At 43.7% G+C, this 18,807-nt stretch overlaps 1 protein-coding gene across 3 annotated transcripts in view; it reads right to left on the bottom strand.

The window, feature by feature from the left end:
- Positions 1 to 13,533: 13,533 nt before the first annotated feature.
- LOC142584739 (uncharacterized) overlaps positions 13,534 to 18,807 on the bottom strand; it is a 103,841-nt gene continuing 98,567 nt past the window's right edge. For 2 of the 3 annotated variants that reach the window (XM_075694966.1, XM_075694967.1), the window contains 2 exons: positions 16,400 to 16,588; positions 13,534 to 13,890 (listed from right to left, as the gene is read on the bottom strand). In XM_075694966.1, the coding sequence (XP_075551081.1) occupies positions 13,645 to 13,890; positions 16,400 to 16,588 (435 nt within the window). In that variant the 3' untranslated portion in view covers positions 13,534 to 13,644. The remainder of the gene's footprint in view (positions 13,891 to 16,399; positions 16,589 to 18,807) is intronic. The other variant, XM_075694968.1, reaches the window with a different exon arrangement.

The raw sequence follows: 18,807 nt of genomic DNA, 5'->3' as shown, positions 1-18,807 counted from the left end.
TTATTTATCGGATATATATGAATCCCGCTTTGTGTATCGTGCTCCCTGAAGCATGACGCAACGTTTGAATCAACAAACGCATGAACGAAAATTTTGATGTCTCCACCCCTTTAGTTACTCAGGGGACCAATTGCAATGCATGCTCACTGACCTGGAGAGGCAAAGCAGAAGAGTGGGTCTAAATATTAATCTGCAGAAAACTAAAGTAATGTTTAACAGTCTTGGAAGAGAACAGCAATTTACAATAGGTAGCGAGGCACTGGAAGTGGTAAGGGAATACATCTACTTCGGACAGGTAGTGACGGCGGATCCGGATCATAAGACGGAAATAATCAGAAGAATGAGAATGGGCTGGGGTGCGTTTGGCAGGCATTCTCAGATCATGAACAGCGGGTTGTCATTATCCCCCAAGAGAAAAGTGTATAATAGCTGTGTCTTACCAGTACTCACCTACGGGGCAGAAACCTGGAGGCTTACGAAAAGGGTTCTACTCAAATTGAGGACGACGCAACGAGCTATGGAAAAAAGAATGATAGGTGTAACGTTAAGGGATAAGAAAAGAGCAGATTGGGTGAGGGAGCAAACGCGAGTTAATGACATCTTAGTTGAAATCAAGAAAAGGAAATGGGCATGGGCAGGACATGTAATGAGGAGGGAAGATAACCGATGGTCAATAAGGGTTACGGACTGGATTCCAAGGGAAGGGAAGCGTAGCAGGGGGTGCAGAAAGTTAGGTGGGCGGATGAGATTAAGAAGTTTGCAGGGACGACATGGCCACAATTAGTACATGACCGGGGTTGTTGGAGAAGTATGGGAGAGGCCTTTGCCCTGCAGTGGGCTTAACCAGGCTGATGATGATGATGAAAGATGACAAAGTACCTACAGAATGCAGCTTCCGCGGAGCAGTATGATTGCTCTACCCAGAGTCCGTGTCAAACTTCCAATAGTACCGACTGTGCTTCTGTGGAGGACTAGCCAACTCCATCACCACGGTTTCCTGGCAAGAAGCAAGGTTTGACTCATCTTGGTTGTCTGGATCATGTGAAAACGGTGCCAACCTCGGGCGTCCATACTTCTGAGCAACTGACGTTAACCGAGCCCTGTCCTGTTCCTGAGTAAGCAACGTCTATGCTACTCGGCCGGGCCCCTGCCACAGAGCTCCAGGTGTCCGGTCCGCCACACCCGATTTCTACTACTGCTGATCAACAGCTGCCAAACCTCCCCGATGAGCCTCCTACTGATGAGCGCCAGGAAACAACACTCCAAGAACCGACTAACTTGTTCCCTGTTAGTTAGGCTTCAAATAATCATGTCCCCACCAACAAAGTATGCCTAGGACGAATGAGACGGCTTCTCGTTGCGGCAACAGAGAAGTACGGACACCCCCGCAGCAAGTGTACGTTGCAAGATTCTCCGAAGTGGCCCTGCTAAGTTGCCGGACGATATTACTGACAGCTTTCGGAGTGTATGGCTTGAGAAAGGGCCATTGTATTTTCAAAATAGGGCCGAAAATTTTCCCTCTTCCGAAAGGCAATACAAAACTCAGGAACACTATATGTCACCTGATCTTTTCGTGCGAAAGGCTGTAAATGGGGAGGCGTACGAGCGACACTGGTTAATGTACTCGGGAGTCCAAAGGTTCCGTTTACTGTTTCATGTGCAAACTTTTTCGATTTCAAGCAACCCCAGTGCTTTCACCACGCACGGCTTTTCTGATTGGAAAAGAGCAGAAGAAAAGGTTTGTGCACAAAATAACATCGAGCACCGGAACTACGTGGCAGCATGGCTCGCCCGCTCTAACTCGAGCAGCACAATTGACAAGGAGCTGGTTAAGCATCTTGTCACTGAGACCACTTACTGGACAGAGGTGTTGAAGCGCGTAGTCGTTGTAGTTAAGCTTCCAGCTGAGCGCAACCTAGCGTTTAGGGGCAGCAAGGAGATTTTTGGTTCACCGAGAAATGGCATTTATTTGGAAGTGCTTGAGGTCATTGCCAAGTTTGATCCCTTTCTAGAGGAGCACATCAAACGCTACGGGAACAAAGGAAAAGGTCACCCTTCGTATCTGTCAAAAACCATTTGTGATGAATCTATCGAGCATATGGCAAAGGCTCCCAAGGAACGTCTCGTTGACGAAGTAAAACGCGCAAAATACTTCTCTTTAATTGTTGATTCGTCTCCAGACCTTACTCACATTGATCAGCTGTCAGTTGTTTTATGATACTATTTAAATGGGAAAGTGTACGAACGCTTTCTTGGATTTGTTCCAATTGAATCACATACCGGCTTGTATCTTTTCGATACCGTGACATCCCTCTTGACGACCAATGGCATCTCAATTGATGATTGTAAGGGCCAAGCTCAAGATAATGCGAGTAATGTGTCAGGAAAATACAAAGGACTGCAAGCTCAAATCAAACACCTGAACGAATTGACAATCTACGTCCCGTGCGCTGGTCATTCACTGAAATTAGTTGGTGCATGTAGTGTTGACAGTTGCCTTGAGGCAGTCAAATTTTTTCACTATAATTCAGAGACTGTATGTGTTCTTTGCTGCCTCACCTAAGCGATGGAGATATCTTTTGGACAGCATGGGCGGAACTGGCCAGCAGCTTGTCGTCTTGAAATGTCTCTCTGAGACTTTTAAAGGACTTCTGAGAGACTTTTCTGAAACTTCTGAGGTGGTCAAGACACGCTGAATCATGTAAGGCCATTCTGAAAAATTTCAATGCAGTCTTGTGTTGCCTTGAAGCTATATCAAAGAACGAGGAAGAAAACGGAAGGCTGCCTACACTGAACTCTGCGAAAGGTTCGAATTCTTAAGATTGCCGACAGAAGTTGGGAGCGAGGCGAGGCCTCTCTGGCACAGCAGGCTGAGAAGTTGGTGAAAACCTACAAAAATGATTTGGAGCCAGCATTTCCCGCTGAAATCGTTGACACTAAAAACGAAGTGCACTCTCTCTTCAAGAAAATGGCAAAACGAGAGACTGCATTCATGGCAATTTTCTGGAGTGAAATCTTGGAGCGCTTTGACAAAAGCGTAGCACTTCAGAAACCAGGCCTAGACATTTCAACTGCTGCAGACCTGCTGAGCTCTCTAGAAGGCTTTGTTAATTCTTTGCGACCTCTCTTTGCTTTCGAAGAGAGAGCACGCACGCTAAGCACCAATCAATGTTATCAGGATGAGGGCAAACGCATCGTTATGAGTAAGCACCCGGAAGGAAAAAGCGATAGTGCGCTACAAGGTAGAAAAAAGTTTATCGTAGAGACCTACAAGAGACCTACGAGTGTACTTGACAGTCTAGGCTCTGCTTTGCGAGTGCGAAAGGTTCGAATTCTTAAAATTGCTGACAGAAGTTGGGAGCGAGGCCTCTCTGGCACAGCAGGCTGAGAAGTTGGTGAAAACCTACAAAAATGATTTGGAGCCAGCATTTCCCGCTGAAATCGTTTAGTTTGCGAACTTTCTGCACAACTCTGTGTGCCAGGACACGAGTCCCCTGGGAATAATGAAGTTGCTGCACGAAAGAAAGCTTATTGATGCGTTTCCGAACCTTTCTGTTGCTTTGCGAATGTACTTAAGCATAGCTGTGGCTAAGTGTGAGACCGAAAAACCGTTTTCCAAGTTGTCGCTGATAAAAAATTGCCTTCGTTCGAGCCTCCTTGATGACAAGGTGAACTCGTTTGCTATAATGGCCATTGAAAGTGACTTCCTCCGCGATCTATCCTTCAAACAGACTATATCTGATTTCGCCAAAGCGAAGGCGCGAAAGATGCCATTTTAAAAGAGGGCTGTTTGCACTATACTTGAATAGTTCCAATAAGTTCGTTGTGTCGCCTCCCAGCCTCCACATTGCCAATGAAACACTGAGCAGTGTAATTCAATATATGCAAAACTTAGTGTTTCGTCTCTTACTTGTTCTTGTTGCAATATTTAGCGTGCTTATAACGAACTGTATTTTTGTTGTTTTTGATAGTGCCAAGTTTATTTGGTGTCGTCATTGCTTGTCTTACCTTTAAAGAAAATTTTTTCAAATAACGTTTTGTAATTACAGTTGGTAATTTTCATCTGTATTCTAGAGCATTTTTATGGTGTTTGTATTGCCTTAACTATTGAATATATCTATTGCGTATTTATAGAGTAACGTGTATAACGATTACTGCAGTCTGATGCTTGAATTTTAATAAAGAATATTTTGGATACAACCATGCGTCTCCTCACGTGATTAAACTTAGTGATGCAAACAAAGCCTAGCTTTAGAAGGATCGACATCTGAGCTGTGCTGTCTTTTCTAGGTTCTTGTTCGCCTTGAGTGCACTAAACTTTTCCTTAAAGCCTAGCTTTTGCTGAAAACAGAATGCAGATTAATCACAAAGTGAACATATGTGTTGGTGTTTACAACAGCACAAGTTTCAAGCAAGTTTTGTTGCTTTCCTTATAATAATAACAATAATAACAATCCCGTTGATCGCACTTCATTCTCTTTAATTTGGTGGAATTAAAATGAAACATGGCATATTTCCAGTAGCATAGCAGGCGACAGGGGGCGGGGGGGGGTCAGTACACGGAAAGGGGGCTTGCGTGCACATTAGCCCAGGGCCCCCATTTTTCTTAATCTGGCGCTGCACTGAACTACACTATGGCACACTGTCCAATATGAAGGGCGATGGGCGCGCTACTTGAATGTGGTCAAGTTGTCACAGCAATATCCCCCTCTTAACGCATCGGCACAATGCGTGAAATAAAGTAGAGGCTCCTGTGGTTTTCCTTGACCTCTCGTGGTAGGGTTTCATGCGGACATGTACAACTTCCGTGGAGTTGCAGCGTCTTGGGCTCTCGTGCCCAGCGAATTTCACTTCGTAAGTGAAGTCGCTTATATGATGGAGTATTTCGTAAAGCTTTTCGGACAGTCCACGGCGTCGCACTGGGGTCCATATCCACACCTTGTCTACGGGCTGATACTGGGCTTCACTATGTCGCTGGTCGTACCAGCTGTAGTTGGTGCGCTGTTGGCTGCATATTCCGCACGTTGCCATCTGTCGTGCTTCCTTGGCTCTTTGTAAGAAATCATCTAGATCGAATGCATTGTTTTCTTCATCAAACGGCAACATAGCATCCAAAGTTGTAGTTACTGTTCGGGTGAATACAAGCTCAAACGGTGTGATTTGTGTTCTTTCTTGAACGGCATTGAAAACATGTCAGCCTGTGTTCTGTTAAGGAGTTCAGCTAAACCATCCGTGTGGCGGTGGTACACCGTAGTTCTTTGATCAGTACGAGTCATTCGCATAAAGCATTACGTTAGGTCAGCAGTAAAAGCTGTTCCACAATCAGTAATGACGATGGTGGGAGCACCATGCCCGAGTATGATACTGTTGACAAAGAATTTTGCAACTTCGACAGCAGTTGCACTGTACTACAGGGAATCAGTTTCTGCGTAACGGGTCAGGTAGTCTGTGGCTAAAACTATCCACTTTTTACCTAAAGATGCTGTTGGGAAGGGTCCAAGGAGGTCAATACCGACTTATTGGAGTGGAGCTTTCGGTGGCTCTATTGGCTGGAGGAGGTCTGCCGGTTTTATAGATGGCGTCTTGTGCCTTTGACATTCGCAACAAGTCTTGACATAGTGCTGTACTGATGTTAACTTAGGCCAGTAATATTTTAGATGAACCCCAGTGAATGTACGGCTAACATCCATGTGTCCAGATGTTGGTTAATCGTGACATGCACGCAAATTTATTCTCGCATAGCTATGTGTACAAGTAAAAACTTTTCGTGTGTTCGAAGTTCCTCTTCTAAAGGACACTTCCTCGCAGACAGAATTAGGACAGCCCTCTAGAGAAAATAGGTGGGAGCTGAATGTCGAGTCCTTCCAGTCCCTGTATAATTGGCAGCAATTCCGGGTCATCTCGTTGTTGAGCGATTTGTGACGCGTCAACGATGCCAAGGAAGTCTTTTTTACAGAGATGTCGCGACTGGTGCGCATGAGAAGCAGTCGGCATCGGTGTGTTTCCTCCCGGATCTGTATATGACGGTAATGTCATACACTCGCAGCCTAAGGCTCCATCCTGCTAGTCGTCCCGATGGATCCTTGAGATTCGCCAGCCAGCAAAGCGAATGGTGATCACTGACTGCTCTGAATGGTCTACCATAGAGGTAGGGTAGAAATTTACGTATTGCTCAAATGACTTCAAGACACTCTTTCTCTGTTGCCGAGTAGTTTGCCTCTGCTTTTGAGAGCTTACGGCTGTCATAAGCTATGACTTTCTACTGGTCGTTTTTCCACTGGACTAGTATGGCACAGAGGCCAACGTTACCTGCATCAGTATGAACTTCAGTGTTGGCTGTCTCATCAAAATGGGCAAGGATTGGAGAAGTTTGCAGCCTTTTCCTTAATTCGTCAAAGGCGTCTTGTTCGGTTTGCCACATGAAAGGTACGTCTTCTCTTGTTAGTTTTGTTAGAAGCTCGGCAATCTTTGAAATGTTTTTCACAAATATTATGCAGTATGTGCATAAACCCAAGAGAACGTCACACTGACTTTTTGTCTGTAGGTGTCAAGAACCTCACAACAGCAGCTGTCTTTTCGAGATCTGGCCGAACGCCTTCAGCACTGATGCCATGTCGGAGGAACCGAAGTTCATCGAAGCCGAATTGACAATATCTTGCTCTTAAACATTCTGTCTTACTTAACTTTAAGATGTTGCAGTTTTGCCTGAAAGGCGAAGCATCGATTGCGATAGGGAATTAGTAGACAGCTATATGAATTAAGGACGGTATTTTTATTGACTGTATAAATTTGTAAACATTCGCTTACTTACTAAATTAACAAGCGTGGTGTCAGCGCGCAGAAGCAAACATGAACACACCACACTCGATGAGCTCGGACACTCGCTGTCAAAACGTTGGTGTGAGCAAGTGTGGCAGCAGCAGTGAGTGAAGTGACCTTCATGCTGTCGATCGCACGAGTCTTAGTAGAAAATGTGATTACAAGGTGACAGTGTGTCAATAAATTCAGCAATATCGGACTAATGCTTGGTAACTTAGCGTGGTGTCTTGAATGGTAGTAAGCAGTTGACAGGTGGCATAAAACGTGATAATAGTTTAAGTGCATAGTGGCTTCAATTCTTGCTACACTGCACTGTGCCAACTGATCATTCTCATTCAGTCCACTGGCATCAGTGCAGTGGCCCCTGGTGAAAGGGCGGGAGAGAATGTGTGGATATACATTGGGGCATATTTCCCTCACCTGCTTTAAAGGACATCCTCCAAATTGTTTAAGAAAGTCAAGCAATCAGATTACTAGCACACAAAGGGCGAGTGAACGCAATATACATTGTCATTACATAAGCTGTCGCTAATTTCAGTTGCAATGCTCGATATACTTAATGTGGAATGTAAATATGTGTCCATTTCATTTAAGAGCCTGTTCAAAACAATTTCCGCAATACATATTTATAGTTAGCATTGCGTATGTTTATTTTTATGATCTGAATAGTGTTGTAGTTGCTTATTTTGTGTACATACCACTTTCATCAGTCACAAAATGTAGTGCTATATCTTTCACATTGTTCGTCAAGTGTGCTGTTATATGGTTCAATGCAAGCTGCGAAAATTTGAGTGTGTGAGGCCTGCCCACTTGTCTGGCAAGCACACCGAGAGGGGACACTTGATGTTCGGTGCTACCAAGCGATGAGTGAGCGCATACATGTCCCAGCGGTGGTATGTAGGCAAGCCGTTCTGGTGAAGCCAATGCATGTGCATATGAAACTACCAGCATAGTGCAAAATACGAGTGCACTTCAGCAACATGTGGCACCAATGCAAATACCTGGGCATACCTGTCCAGGGCAGCAAGTGTGTCTACACTGAGAACATTTCAAGTGCCAGCGTGTACAGCAGTTCTATTGCCAGCGGAACCATAGAATATGAAGTGGTGCGCTCCCAAGCTGTTCATCAATGGAACTGTGCCTGGAATGTGTGCGAAATATTGTTGGATGAGAAAGTGGGGCTGAACGAGTAAAACATTTTCTTAGGGCTACACGTGTGAAAGCTTTTTGTCATTCAGAATGCTTTCTACAGCAAAGCTCCTAAACCCTAGTTGGTCGACACTTTTTGTGTCCATTAGCAAATATGTGGGGCCGATCGCAGCGGTAGTGAAGGGCTAGAAGCAATGGCTCATACCCCCGTAAGCCAGAGGCTTCGACAAAGTGAAGCGCACAGAGCATACATTCTTTGTGCTCACGGATACAACATACCGACCCGCGTACATTTCAATAAACAAGTGCAGAACAAGCATCCGAGCAACATAATTGATGATAAGGTGTGCCTGGTAACAATGCTAACAATGTACATTGTGCTCCCCGCATACCTTTCCTGGTAGCGATTACTGCTGCGCAAGCTGCTGCGGCAATGGCAGCTTGCAACGTCGGAAGTGACGTCCCTAGCCTTTCATATATAGAATAACCAGCCTAGCACCTGATTTCAATTTTGTCGCAGCACCGCTATTGGTGGCGGTTTGCCGTCAAAATTACCGGTACTACCATTACACTAAAGCAATAAAGCATTGCATACCCCCCTCAGCAGTTGTAGTGGTGGTTTTAAACAGCTTCACTGGACATCCACTTTTGCAGGGCCGAGATGGCGAGCCAATTTCTTTTTTTACTTTAGGAGACTGGAGGTGTGTGCAAAGCGTACTAACGTATACATGGGTTTGCAAAGGATTCATTGCGACCTTGTGCCTATTTTTGCGAGAGTGGTATATATGGGCCTCTTGTATTAGATAAATCGATTCATATTTAATATGATAATTTCCCCCTTGGTTACTCAAATGCAGGTTCTGTGCATTCCAGTTCATTTCCACGTTTATACAAGTTTCTAATTTTGAGGCTTGCACATTCATTTCTCGTGTACTAGAGTACTAAGATTATTCTAGTTACGCAGCATTACTCAGTCTCATCGTACATTACAGTGGTGCTCACTTATTACACAGATTTCCTTGAGTATTCTATAAGATCTTTCACTTCATTGTTGTTTTTTAGTTTTGATTCCTTAAATTCTCACACATACTTGATATATCCTAAAGGAAACATTTTCAATTTTGACATATTTCCATTGTTTGGTTTTTACCACAGGACTTATTTTTGATGGTACGTGTTATTTCTTTTTGTGTTCTTTTCAAGCTACTAGATTGTTGGTAACATTGCTTGGAGGCAGCTACCATGCGATTCAATTTCGCATTTTCATTCTGCTTCTTCCATTTGGTGTGATATCAATTTCTAAATAACTATAGTCTGTTCATCTGATAGTATGTGCTCTTTACTATGCAAAATAAAAACTTTAGTACACTCTGTGTTTTTGTCGTTTGTCATTGTATGTGCACTTACGAATTTCGTTTATTTATCTTCTAGTCATTGTTGATCAATTTCTAGTTATTAAGAATTGTTTCTGGAAGATTTAGTCATTCCTGATGTGCTTTTAATTCTATTTACTTTGGATTTCTCATATATTTTGCTCAAACCTTGCACAAGTATTATTTTTGCAAGAACGTGTTGCTTTGTAATATTCTCATTTCATGCGCTCTTCACACAAAGGCCCTGGCCTGGCCAATTGTCAAGACGAGCCAATTTCTTAGCAGGATGTAATTCCCATTTTGGTTGTAAACATCTTCATACCACAGATGGTGCTCTGGATTCATTTTCGCTGACATGTGCCTTTTCATGTGACTTGGTCGAGGATGCGTCGGCCGCATTAGGCAACAGTGCTTGGCACTGCGCCAGGAGCTCAGTAGCACTAGACGCCGACGTCTCGACTCATTTAGAAACCGCGAAAACGAGCTTCAGATTATCGTAAACCTTTTAAGACTACTTCTAGACCAGCTTTTTGATAACATATTAAAAGCGTTTAGAAATCATACATGAAGAGCCCTGGCAAAGGGATTATTTGTGTCTTTCCCAATCCTATTTCAAGACCAGGTTTTCAAATACGTGTTGAAGAGCTGTTCTAGATCGTCTGAAAAAAGTAAACCGGACATTAGCAGACATATACAATGTTTCAACAACAAAGTTGTCTTGCTTGTGTCTTTAAACTGTTATCATCTCAGATAAACGCTTTAAAAACATTATGCATCTCTTTTGTGCTACTTGGGTTAGCAGTTTATGCTGTAAAAAATGGTGACTTCCTACACTCGTGTAGCCAGTCTAGGCAAAAGAAAATTGCCCTGGTGACGCATAGATGTGGCCACCGCGTACTATTTGTGACCGTGGGCAAGATGAAGGGCACTTTGGAGCAGGCACGCACAGTTCACACCCAAAAGCATGCGAGCCCACTGCGAGATCGTGGCTTGACGCTCGCTTCATACACATGCTACAATTGTGCGGTCCCATAGTTTCAGTTTTTTAAGTTAAACTGTCCGGAATTTATTGTGACGCAGAAAGTCACAGCGTCAGCATTTCGGATGCCTGAAAACATTATGCTCAAATGACTGCTGCAAATATTGCATTAGCATCCATTGTCTCTGCATGTTGTCCTGCCACAGTGCCAGTAATGCCGTTGCCCAGACGCCAACATGTCCTGTGCCGATGCAAGTGAAAATGGCCAGAAATATTACTAGCATTACTTTGGAAAGGTTTTATGTATTCTACATGTGGCCCAGAAGCTTCTATTTTACTGATTTTGCCTATCTCAAATTTTTTTCTGGATTTTACAACTTCGAGTTAATGGGGGTTTACTGCACATCTGCTCTCACGCGAACACTTCAAAATGCGCACAAAGCAAGGCACAGCTTCGGACTTTTCGGTCATGTGGTAATCACACAGAACACAAGCACATGCCAGTCAGCCCGGTGCTGTGGTTCAAGGTCATACAATGACCCTCTCATTATGTGCATTAGCCCAGGAAGTGATGAATGGTCTTTGATTTGACCAGCATGGCAATAGTAGTGTGGGCATATGCATCAGTGGCATCTGGTAAAAGACTCCAACATCAGGTTTCAGTGACAAGAACAACATCTGCTTCATTTCCAAAGCCACGCTCCACTTGGCATGCATTTTGAATTGGTCACATTAAAGGTAACGTAATTCTTGCATTATCGAGGAATTCTGGCTCCATAGTGTAATTACATAGTTGACAGCTGTTCAGTAAAGATACAAAAACAGAACACAAATGATGGAAATCCAGCACGCATTTTGGAATTTGTGAGGTGACACATTTGTGAAGCGCTTATGAGATGCTATATATGTGCCCAATTCATTTCTGGGCCATTTGCGCAAAAATCACTTGCGCGTGCATGTGCTCTTGTGCACCTATGCTACGCACTGTGACAACTCTTATATTCGCTTGTATTTCTTCATATCTTCTCATTTATTTCAGCACGTTCACTGCACCATGGATTACTGGTGCATCACGGCAGTTATGCCCACTGTGCGTATGTGCAGGGCTTTTCTGCAGTGTGCACATGACGTCTTTGCTAGAAATCAATGAAAAGGAAAAATTCTTTCTAGTCCACCTTATTGTGGTGTCATCTGTCTGCACCTTGACAAAGTTTCAAACTCCCTGGTTACTCTTCAGCAGGTCCACCACGCATCAGAGCAATATCTCAAGTGACCCACCGGTGGGTCATCCTGCACAGAAATCGAGACTTCAAAAAGTACTGCCACAGTGAACATGTTAAACTAACTGGCTGCTTTTTGGCCTAGGGATGGTCGATTACCTTTTTTTTTTCTATTAACGATTAATAATTTATAATTTTAGCCTTTATTGATTAATAACTTTTGATGCAGGATTTTGAACAATTAGTTGATTAATCAATATTTCTTCTGGGCACTATAAAAAGGTTGAAACACAGTCACCGACTTTTGTGGGACCCTATCTGAATGTTTGAGAAGTGGAACCAAGTTAGAAATACAAGAGTATAAAGTTTGGTAAAGAATAATATTTAATTTGTTAAAGACTAAATAGAGTTGGCACTAGCGATCTTTGAAAATATATCTGTTATAAGATGGCACCTAGAGCAGTATTAGACAAGACAAATGGCACTAGTGAATCTCTGTGCACTACAGTTCAACAAGAAATAAGAAAAATGGCAAAAGTGAAAGGTTAAGTCCAAGTAAAATATGCAAAAAGTTGCAATATGCACAGGGTAAAAGAAAATTACTGCTTAGAATTTTAAGCCACATGCTCTTTTTTACAGAGTAGGAATGTGAATTGGTTGGGATGCTTGGATGAAAACGACACCTTCTTTTGATGGCCACACAACCAACATGCGAGAATAGACACTCGGAAGTTGTAATCGGTGTGTCATATACATGCTCAAAACTGAGGCAAATGCTATGCCACGTCTTCAGTGGACTAGGAGTGACACGAAGATCAACGACTGGGTTGCTGTAGTACACCTTGAACTGCGAGGACATCTCGAGCTTCCAGCTTTGGGTGGTGTTTGGGGGAAGAGAGGGGAAGAGCTCGGCTCGGCATCACTCGGGACGCGCATAAACAGTCACAAGTCGCTCTACCACAGCCGCACAGTCACTGCTCGTGGTCCACCATTCACGTACGATATGAAAATTTTCACGCCACTCCTTTCACTCTAGAAAACAATCAATTGAACATGTCTAACTGATTAAATGAAGGGTGGACATCAATGAAGAATAATAGTTTCGCTGGATACTTCGAATCGATTAAATGTTAATCGATATCACCAGCCCTATCTTGGCCGTTCCCCTTTTGTGGGTAAGGGATATAGCGCGAAAATCATCACAGTCAACACGCTTATTGGCAGATAGCCCATCATGGGTACTATATGCCATCGTATGGAAACCATCATCGCAATCATGGTCCGGTGATTATCTTACGAAAGAGCCAGATAGAAGTGTACATGAGACTGTGGCCTAATAGTTAAAACATCAGGCTACTCTGCTGGGGGTCTGAGGTTAAATTGCTATCACTAGACGCACTTTTCTTTCTTTTTATTAGTGAGGAGGAATCTACTCTGTGGAAACCCAACCAGCAACCAACCAACCAACAGATTGACCAACTTGGGAGAAACCATGGAATGGTAGACAAAGAGAGCCTCACATTAAAAAAAAGAACAGTGCCATTTTCTTAAAGTTTCAGAAACTTTTGCCAGTCCACCACGGCCCAAGTACGAAAAAAAAAAAAAGAAAAATTATTTGAAATCTGTCACGTCACGCTGACATACAGGTGCCAAGTTTGGGTATGAAATTAAAATAACGAAAGTTTGTACATTTTCTCTTTTAATAATCAACCAATTATGTTACGTTAACGAGAACAGTTTTGAAAGAATACTTTATCAGTTCAACCTGATTTATTAAGGTTGTACCGAAGTAACCAGCGGTTCGTTGGTTCCAGTTTCACAGGCATATCCACATGCTGTTTCCATCTAGTGTATGGCTCTGTTTATATCATGTGCAGCAATGGGTCGCGCTACTCGATTTTTCTTTGGGTGTTTAAAAAGGCCCTCTGCCATTATTAGCTCAGCTGGCAGGATATGCGCACACGCAACTATTGGCAAGTGAAGAAACAGTTGGCACTTATGCAACAGATGACCGTTTTCTTTATTGAGTGAAGGATATGTACACAAATTAGAAGCAACCAAATGGTGGGGGAAAAGGATCCTGCTTTTCCTGCGCTGACTTAGATCAGTAGCGTTTGATGCCAGGGCCACCGCGCCCTAGGTGACCCAGTGGCAGTCGTCCGTAGCTGGTTGGAATGGGCGCCGTGGGACCGAGACTGCTCTTGCGGTAGTCGTTGGTGCGCGTGAGGGCGCTGGAGATGCTACTCCCCGTGAAGCTACTAGCGCTCATTGCGCTAGAGTTGCTGGCATATGCGCTTGCACTTGTGCCATACGTGCTGCTTGCCGGGGCTCCAGTTTGCGAGTAAGTACCCTGCAAATGACAGTTTAAACAGTGTCAAAGGGGACACTAAATATTAGTACAGTGTATTGCTGTTAAAATCAACCTGCTTAGGCCGAAAGTTTGGACATTAGGAACAATATGTGAACATTCAGTTCGTTTCCCATAGACCCAATGCAAAAATACAGCAAAACTTCTATATAGAGAACATGGATACAACAAACCATCGGATCTAACGAAGTAAATATACAATGTTCTCGTGAATATCAGTGTATAGTGAATATATGCAAATAACGAATATCAGATTGATATAACAAAGGCATTTTCATGGCAGGTCCAAGTCTGTTATAAAAAGGCAAAAATGTAAATCTGCAAATCATCAACATATGATTGTAAGGCCATTTTTATGCCCACTGCAGGACGAAGGCCTCTGCTAGCAATCTCTAGTTGCCAGTCTTTCACCAACCAATTCCATCTTGTGGCTGCAAATTTCCCTCATTTCAACATACCATCTAATCCTCTGCCGTCCTTGACTGCGCTTCTCTTCTTTTGCCACCCATTTAGTAAATCTAATAGAGCACCATTCTTTGCCGTACGCTTATCACAGACCACTAACACAGTTAAGCAGAACTTCCACATCTGCCAATGACGCCTATAAATTAGGGGTCAGTGCAAAGGCTTGGATCGCCAGATTTAGAGAAGGCAAATTCTTCTAGCTATGCGAGGACCAAATGGCATTTCTGCGGACACATAGAGCTACGTCTGTGTCGATGACGATGTGAAAACCTGCAGGGTTGACATCATAATTGAATGATTGAGGAGGGCCTTAAGGCGGATTATTATGGTGTTAACAATGCTCAGGTTCCACAAGAACCGGCAGTGTCAAGCATGATGCAGGCAAAAATGTCTCCAACATTTTGGTGCATTTTCGCAACAACACGAAGGCAGCAAATACTTTTTTAGCAAGCCAGCTTAAAATGTCAGCTTTTGTGACAGGAAGGTTGCCATTAAGCACAGTATGGCTCCCATTAAACTGAAAATATTCATTACAGCATACCTCGAGTATTTTTTTCAGCTTCAGAAACAAACAAAAAAGTGCTTGATTGTGTTCAACAGACATTCCATTGATCGAATAAAAATTGTTGAGACTTTCATAAGGAACTGAGCTGTGTTCAGTGCTGGAAAACTAATTTGGTATTCCCTTTACTAGGAGTAGGCCACACTATACACCTTGATTCCAAGGTTACTGATAGCTAATGAAATTCTTATGTGATGAGAGTAGAGTACATAGCATGTGCAGTTATCTGCATATTTTTTTTCCTAGCATAAAATTTGTAAGCAATACACTTAGCGCTACTTTTCTGATATTTAGCTTTTTCCCTTGATTTGATTCAATGTTAAATACTATTCGTTATTTGCACACCCCTACATTTTACTATATACAAAACCTTCCTGGTGCAACCATGTTTTACTGTGCCTTGAGCCGTTTTTAGTACCTAAGTTCCAAGGCCAATAGGTTAGCACTGGCAGGATACCAGTACTAGTAACACCATGATTACAGTCAGTACTGGTAACACCAGGCTACACCCCTAAAGTGAAAGAACCGTGTGCACCTTGCAGCTCGGTGTCCAAATGTGGACGTGCATCCTGACTTGAGAAGCCTGATGTTCTACATTGTTACATCAACAAGAAAATGCGTGAAATCCTGGGGGCCCATCTTGTGAAAGAAGCACAGGGCAATTCCTTGCGCCTTAAGCAACCATCTTTCGCTCTTTGTGAGAAAAAGTGCATCTACATTACCAACCAAGTTGCTGACACTATTTTACCTGCTGTTTTATCTTTCAGGAGCGCACTGATCCAAGAGCCTGCTTAGGCTAGTTTTCAAGTAACACTGCCCTTTATAGCTCATGTTTTTCATATAAATCTTCAGTTGTTAGCCGGTGCTCATTCATTCCATTCTTTGTTATTGTGTTGTTCTAACATGTTGAACGTTTACCAACTTGCATTTTCACTTCTAGAAATTTTAACATTCCAATATTGTCACACATACATTGTTGCACTTTTTTGCCAGTGATTAATTTTTTGCCGGATGATTGCTGTTATCAAGTTATCATTCGGTGCAAGACACACCTCTCATTGCTGTAATTTCTTGAATGTTATCGCCAATTCTAAAGCGAATGAGTCTTGCCTATTAATCTGTGCACACAACTAGACCGGTGTTGCACATTCCTGAACATGCATGTACACCAGTGATTACTTCTGGAAGATACAGCAATACAAAATGTAGACAGTGGACGCACTTGATCTGTGAGATAAGATTCAACGACCAGCAACTGTGCTCATTGCTATTGCTGCGCTTTGAGAGTTCCTGGCCTTTCTGCGCACAAGTTGGTTAATAAGAGCTCGCACCTCCAGCAGTGTTTGGGTCTTCACCGTCACTGACAATGTGACAATATGTTTCCAATGCTAGTTGCCTTAGTCTTAAGACATCACGAGGCGAGCACCAGCCTGCCCAAGCACTTGTTGTGGAACATTCACTCACAGCCGTGGCTCCGTATGGAGGCCCCTTCTTGCTGGAGTATGCATCCATGGTGCTACTCTGGTAGCTGGAACCGATGTTCCGCGGAGGCGCCCCTGTGGAACCAGTTCTGTAAGGCTGTGCCACTTGATGCACGTGCTGTGGTTGGGATACCGCAGAGGTGGTGCCACTGTAAGGTGCTGTGGACCCCACCTGCAGGGGCAGAGCAGACGGCGGGGCTATGCAACTTTTCATATCCTTAACCTTTAATGTTTGCTTCAGCATATGCAGGCGGGCTTTGTGCCATCCCTTTTTTCCACCAGCGCGTGACCTTTCAGTTGATATTCAGTGTCTCTGCTCTCCATTTCTTTCCTTCTTGTGCGAATACAGCGAATCTCTGTTTACATGCTCCGCTAGCTGTTCTTTCAAGAGCTAACAAATGGGCTCTCAAAGCGAGCTCTTTGGAATCCAGGAGCTATACAGGCACACCACTGCGGTTCCGCAAGCTGGTTATATATAGTCTTCATATTCACTAAGGCTTCACAGAGGCAGAGCACTTGGTCAAAATGCGCTTCCTTACCTGTGCCCTGGTGCCAGAAAGCAAAACAAGGGACATGCGGGAAACATGAGAGCCATGCAAGAAATACACCAGCTGCTTTTGTCGGTTGAAGCTGCCAAGTTAAAGTAGCGCGTCTGGGCTTCTTCATCTAGATCTTGGAGGCCATGGCCTGTCATTTGCACTTTTGCAACTTCTACATAGGTGCCACTAATGTGCACGCTGAAGGCGGGAAAAAAAAAAAAACACTCTATAGAGCATACCAGGTGAGATTAGGACTACCTCTACAATTACACCTGTGATGGCAGCTACATTTCTCGTTCAATGGGAGCTCAGAAAGCACACTGCAATAGTTATTCGCAATACAGGTTTAGAGAAACTGTGGGAAATCCTTAATGTGCCATTTGCAATGATGTCTTGGCCAACAGGTGCATGAACCCAGTGATGCTCTCTCGTTACCTCACTACAAGAGATCCAACATGCAAAGATAGGGCACTTATACTTTGGAAAAAAAAACAATAGAAGGCTGCAACTCAGAAAAAGAAAATATTGAAACTGCTCTCACAGAAATTTGTTTCTGAAATTTATTTGCGATAGCAAATATATGGACACTCAAGGCACATTTCTGCCATCGGCGTTGCTGTGAGGTTCTGTATAAAGCCCACGAGCGATAAAATCGTAACCGCACAACGCATGCTGCATGTGCAAGTGAAAGCATACAAGGGCGAGCCGGCAATCATGCCTCAATCTCGCACACACAATGGCAGAAAGAGAGGAGGAAACACGCCGCCTCCCGTCGCACGCAAGGCTTCAAGGAGAGTGCAGGGAGGGCGGTCATTCTACTTTCCATTCTACGCCAGGCAGCCACACGTACCTGCCTGGGCCGCTGTACCTTGAAAGCCAACTCGGACAGCTACAGAGCCCGCGCTGCGCTGTGTTTTCAAGGCGTAATTTGCGCTGATGCGAGCAGCTGCACAAAGGCCAATTCGCTCGCTGCCGCTGCTGCGTTTGCTCACTGCAGCATTTTGATAGCGAGTTTGTACGCTTGTGCAGGCGTGACACGATGCTTATTAATTCAGTTACATGCGCGGACAACTCTATGTGGCTATGAATGGAAAGCTGCGGAGGCAAAGCGCACACAAGTGAAAGTGCTTCTCAAGAGAATTCCATGTTTTAATCCACGTTAGTTTAGGCTGGGGAAGAGAAAACATGAACACCTTATTAGCAACAGTTCAATAAGACAGAACGCACCACTGAGTGTAAAAGTGTATTTTCCCACTTTTCCCTTTCGCGTCTGGAAACACGAAACCGTTGCATGTGGAAGCTGCGCCGATTCAGCGTCTGTTCCGAGCAACCAAAAACACTGCCAAACGCTGCTGGACTACTTGGCGAGGTAACACAAGTGCAGAAGCCACGAACTCGTAGTTTTCCCTTCATAGCCACAGAACTGTGTCGGCGAGTATAGTATGCCTATATTTATGAGATTACACAACCGATAAAACTACTATCGTTACTTCGTATAGACATCCACCAATTTCTTATCGCAAGCGATGCTTCGTGTTTCGAGCGAAACTGCGACTTTCTTTTTTCCTTTTAGCAATGTCGCACAGACAATTGTGACACTGTGCTGGCTTGTCGCGCTCTGCACGTTGCCCATTTTATTGTCGCTAGCTTTCCTTCAGAGTTTTCTTTTTCCATTCAAGATTTGACTTTTCAGGCTAGGGTAAGCCTTCAGAATGATTAATATTTCCAGTTCCAGAGTGCTGCATCATCCCTGAGCAAGAGCAAGACTAGAACATTGCACCTGCCCACCTACACAATAGCCAAACAGCCAAAACCTCAAACAATTTGTGAGGACCTCATAATGCCTTGCTTT

This window comes from Dermacentor variabilis, chromosome 6, assembly GCF_050947875.1.
Source record: "Dermacentor variabilis isolate Ectoservices chromosome 6, ASM5094787v1, whole genome shotgun sequence".
Lineage (NCBI taxonomy): Eukaryota > Metazoa > Arthropoda > Arachnida > Ixodida > Ixodidae > Dermacentor > Dermacentor variabilis.
This window is presented reverse-complemented; position numbering and strand designations above follow the sequence as displayed.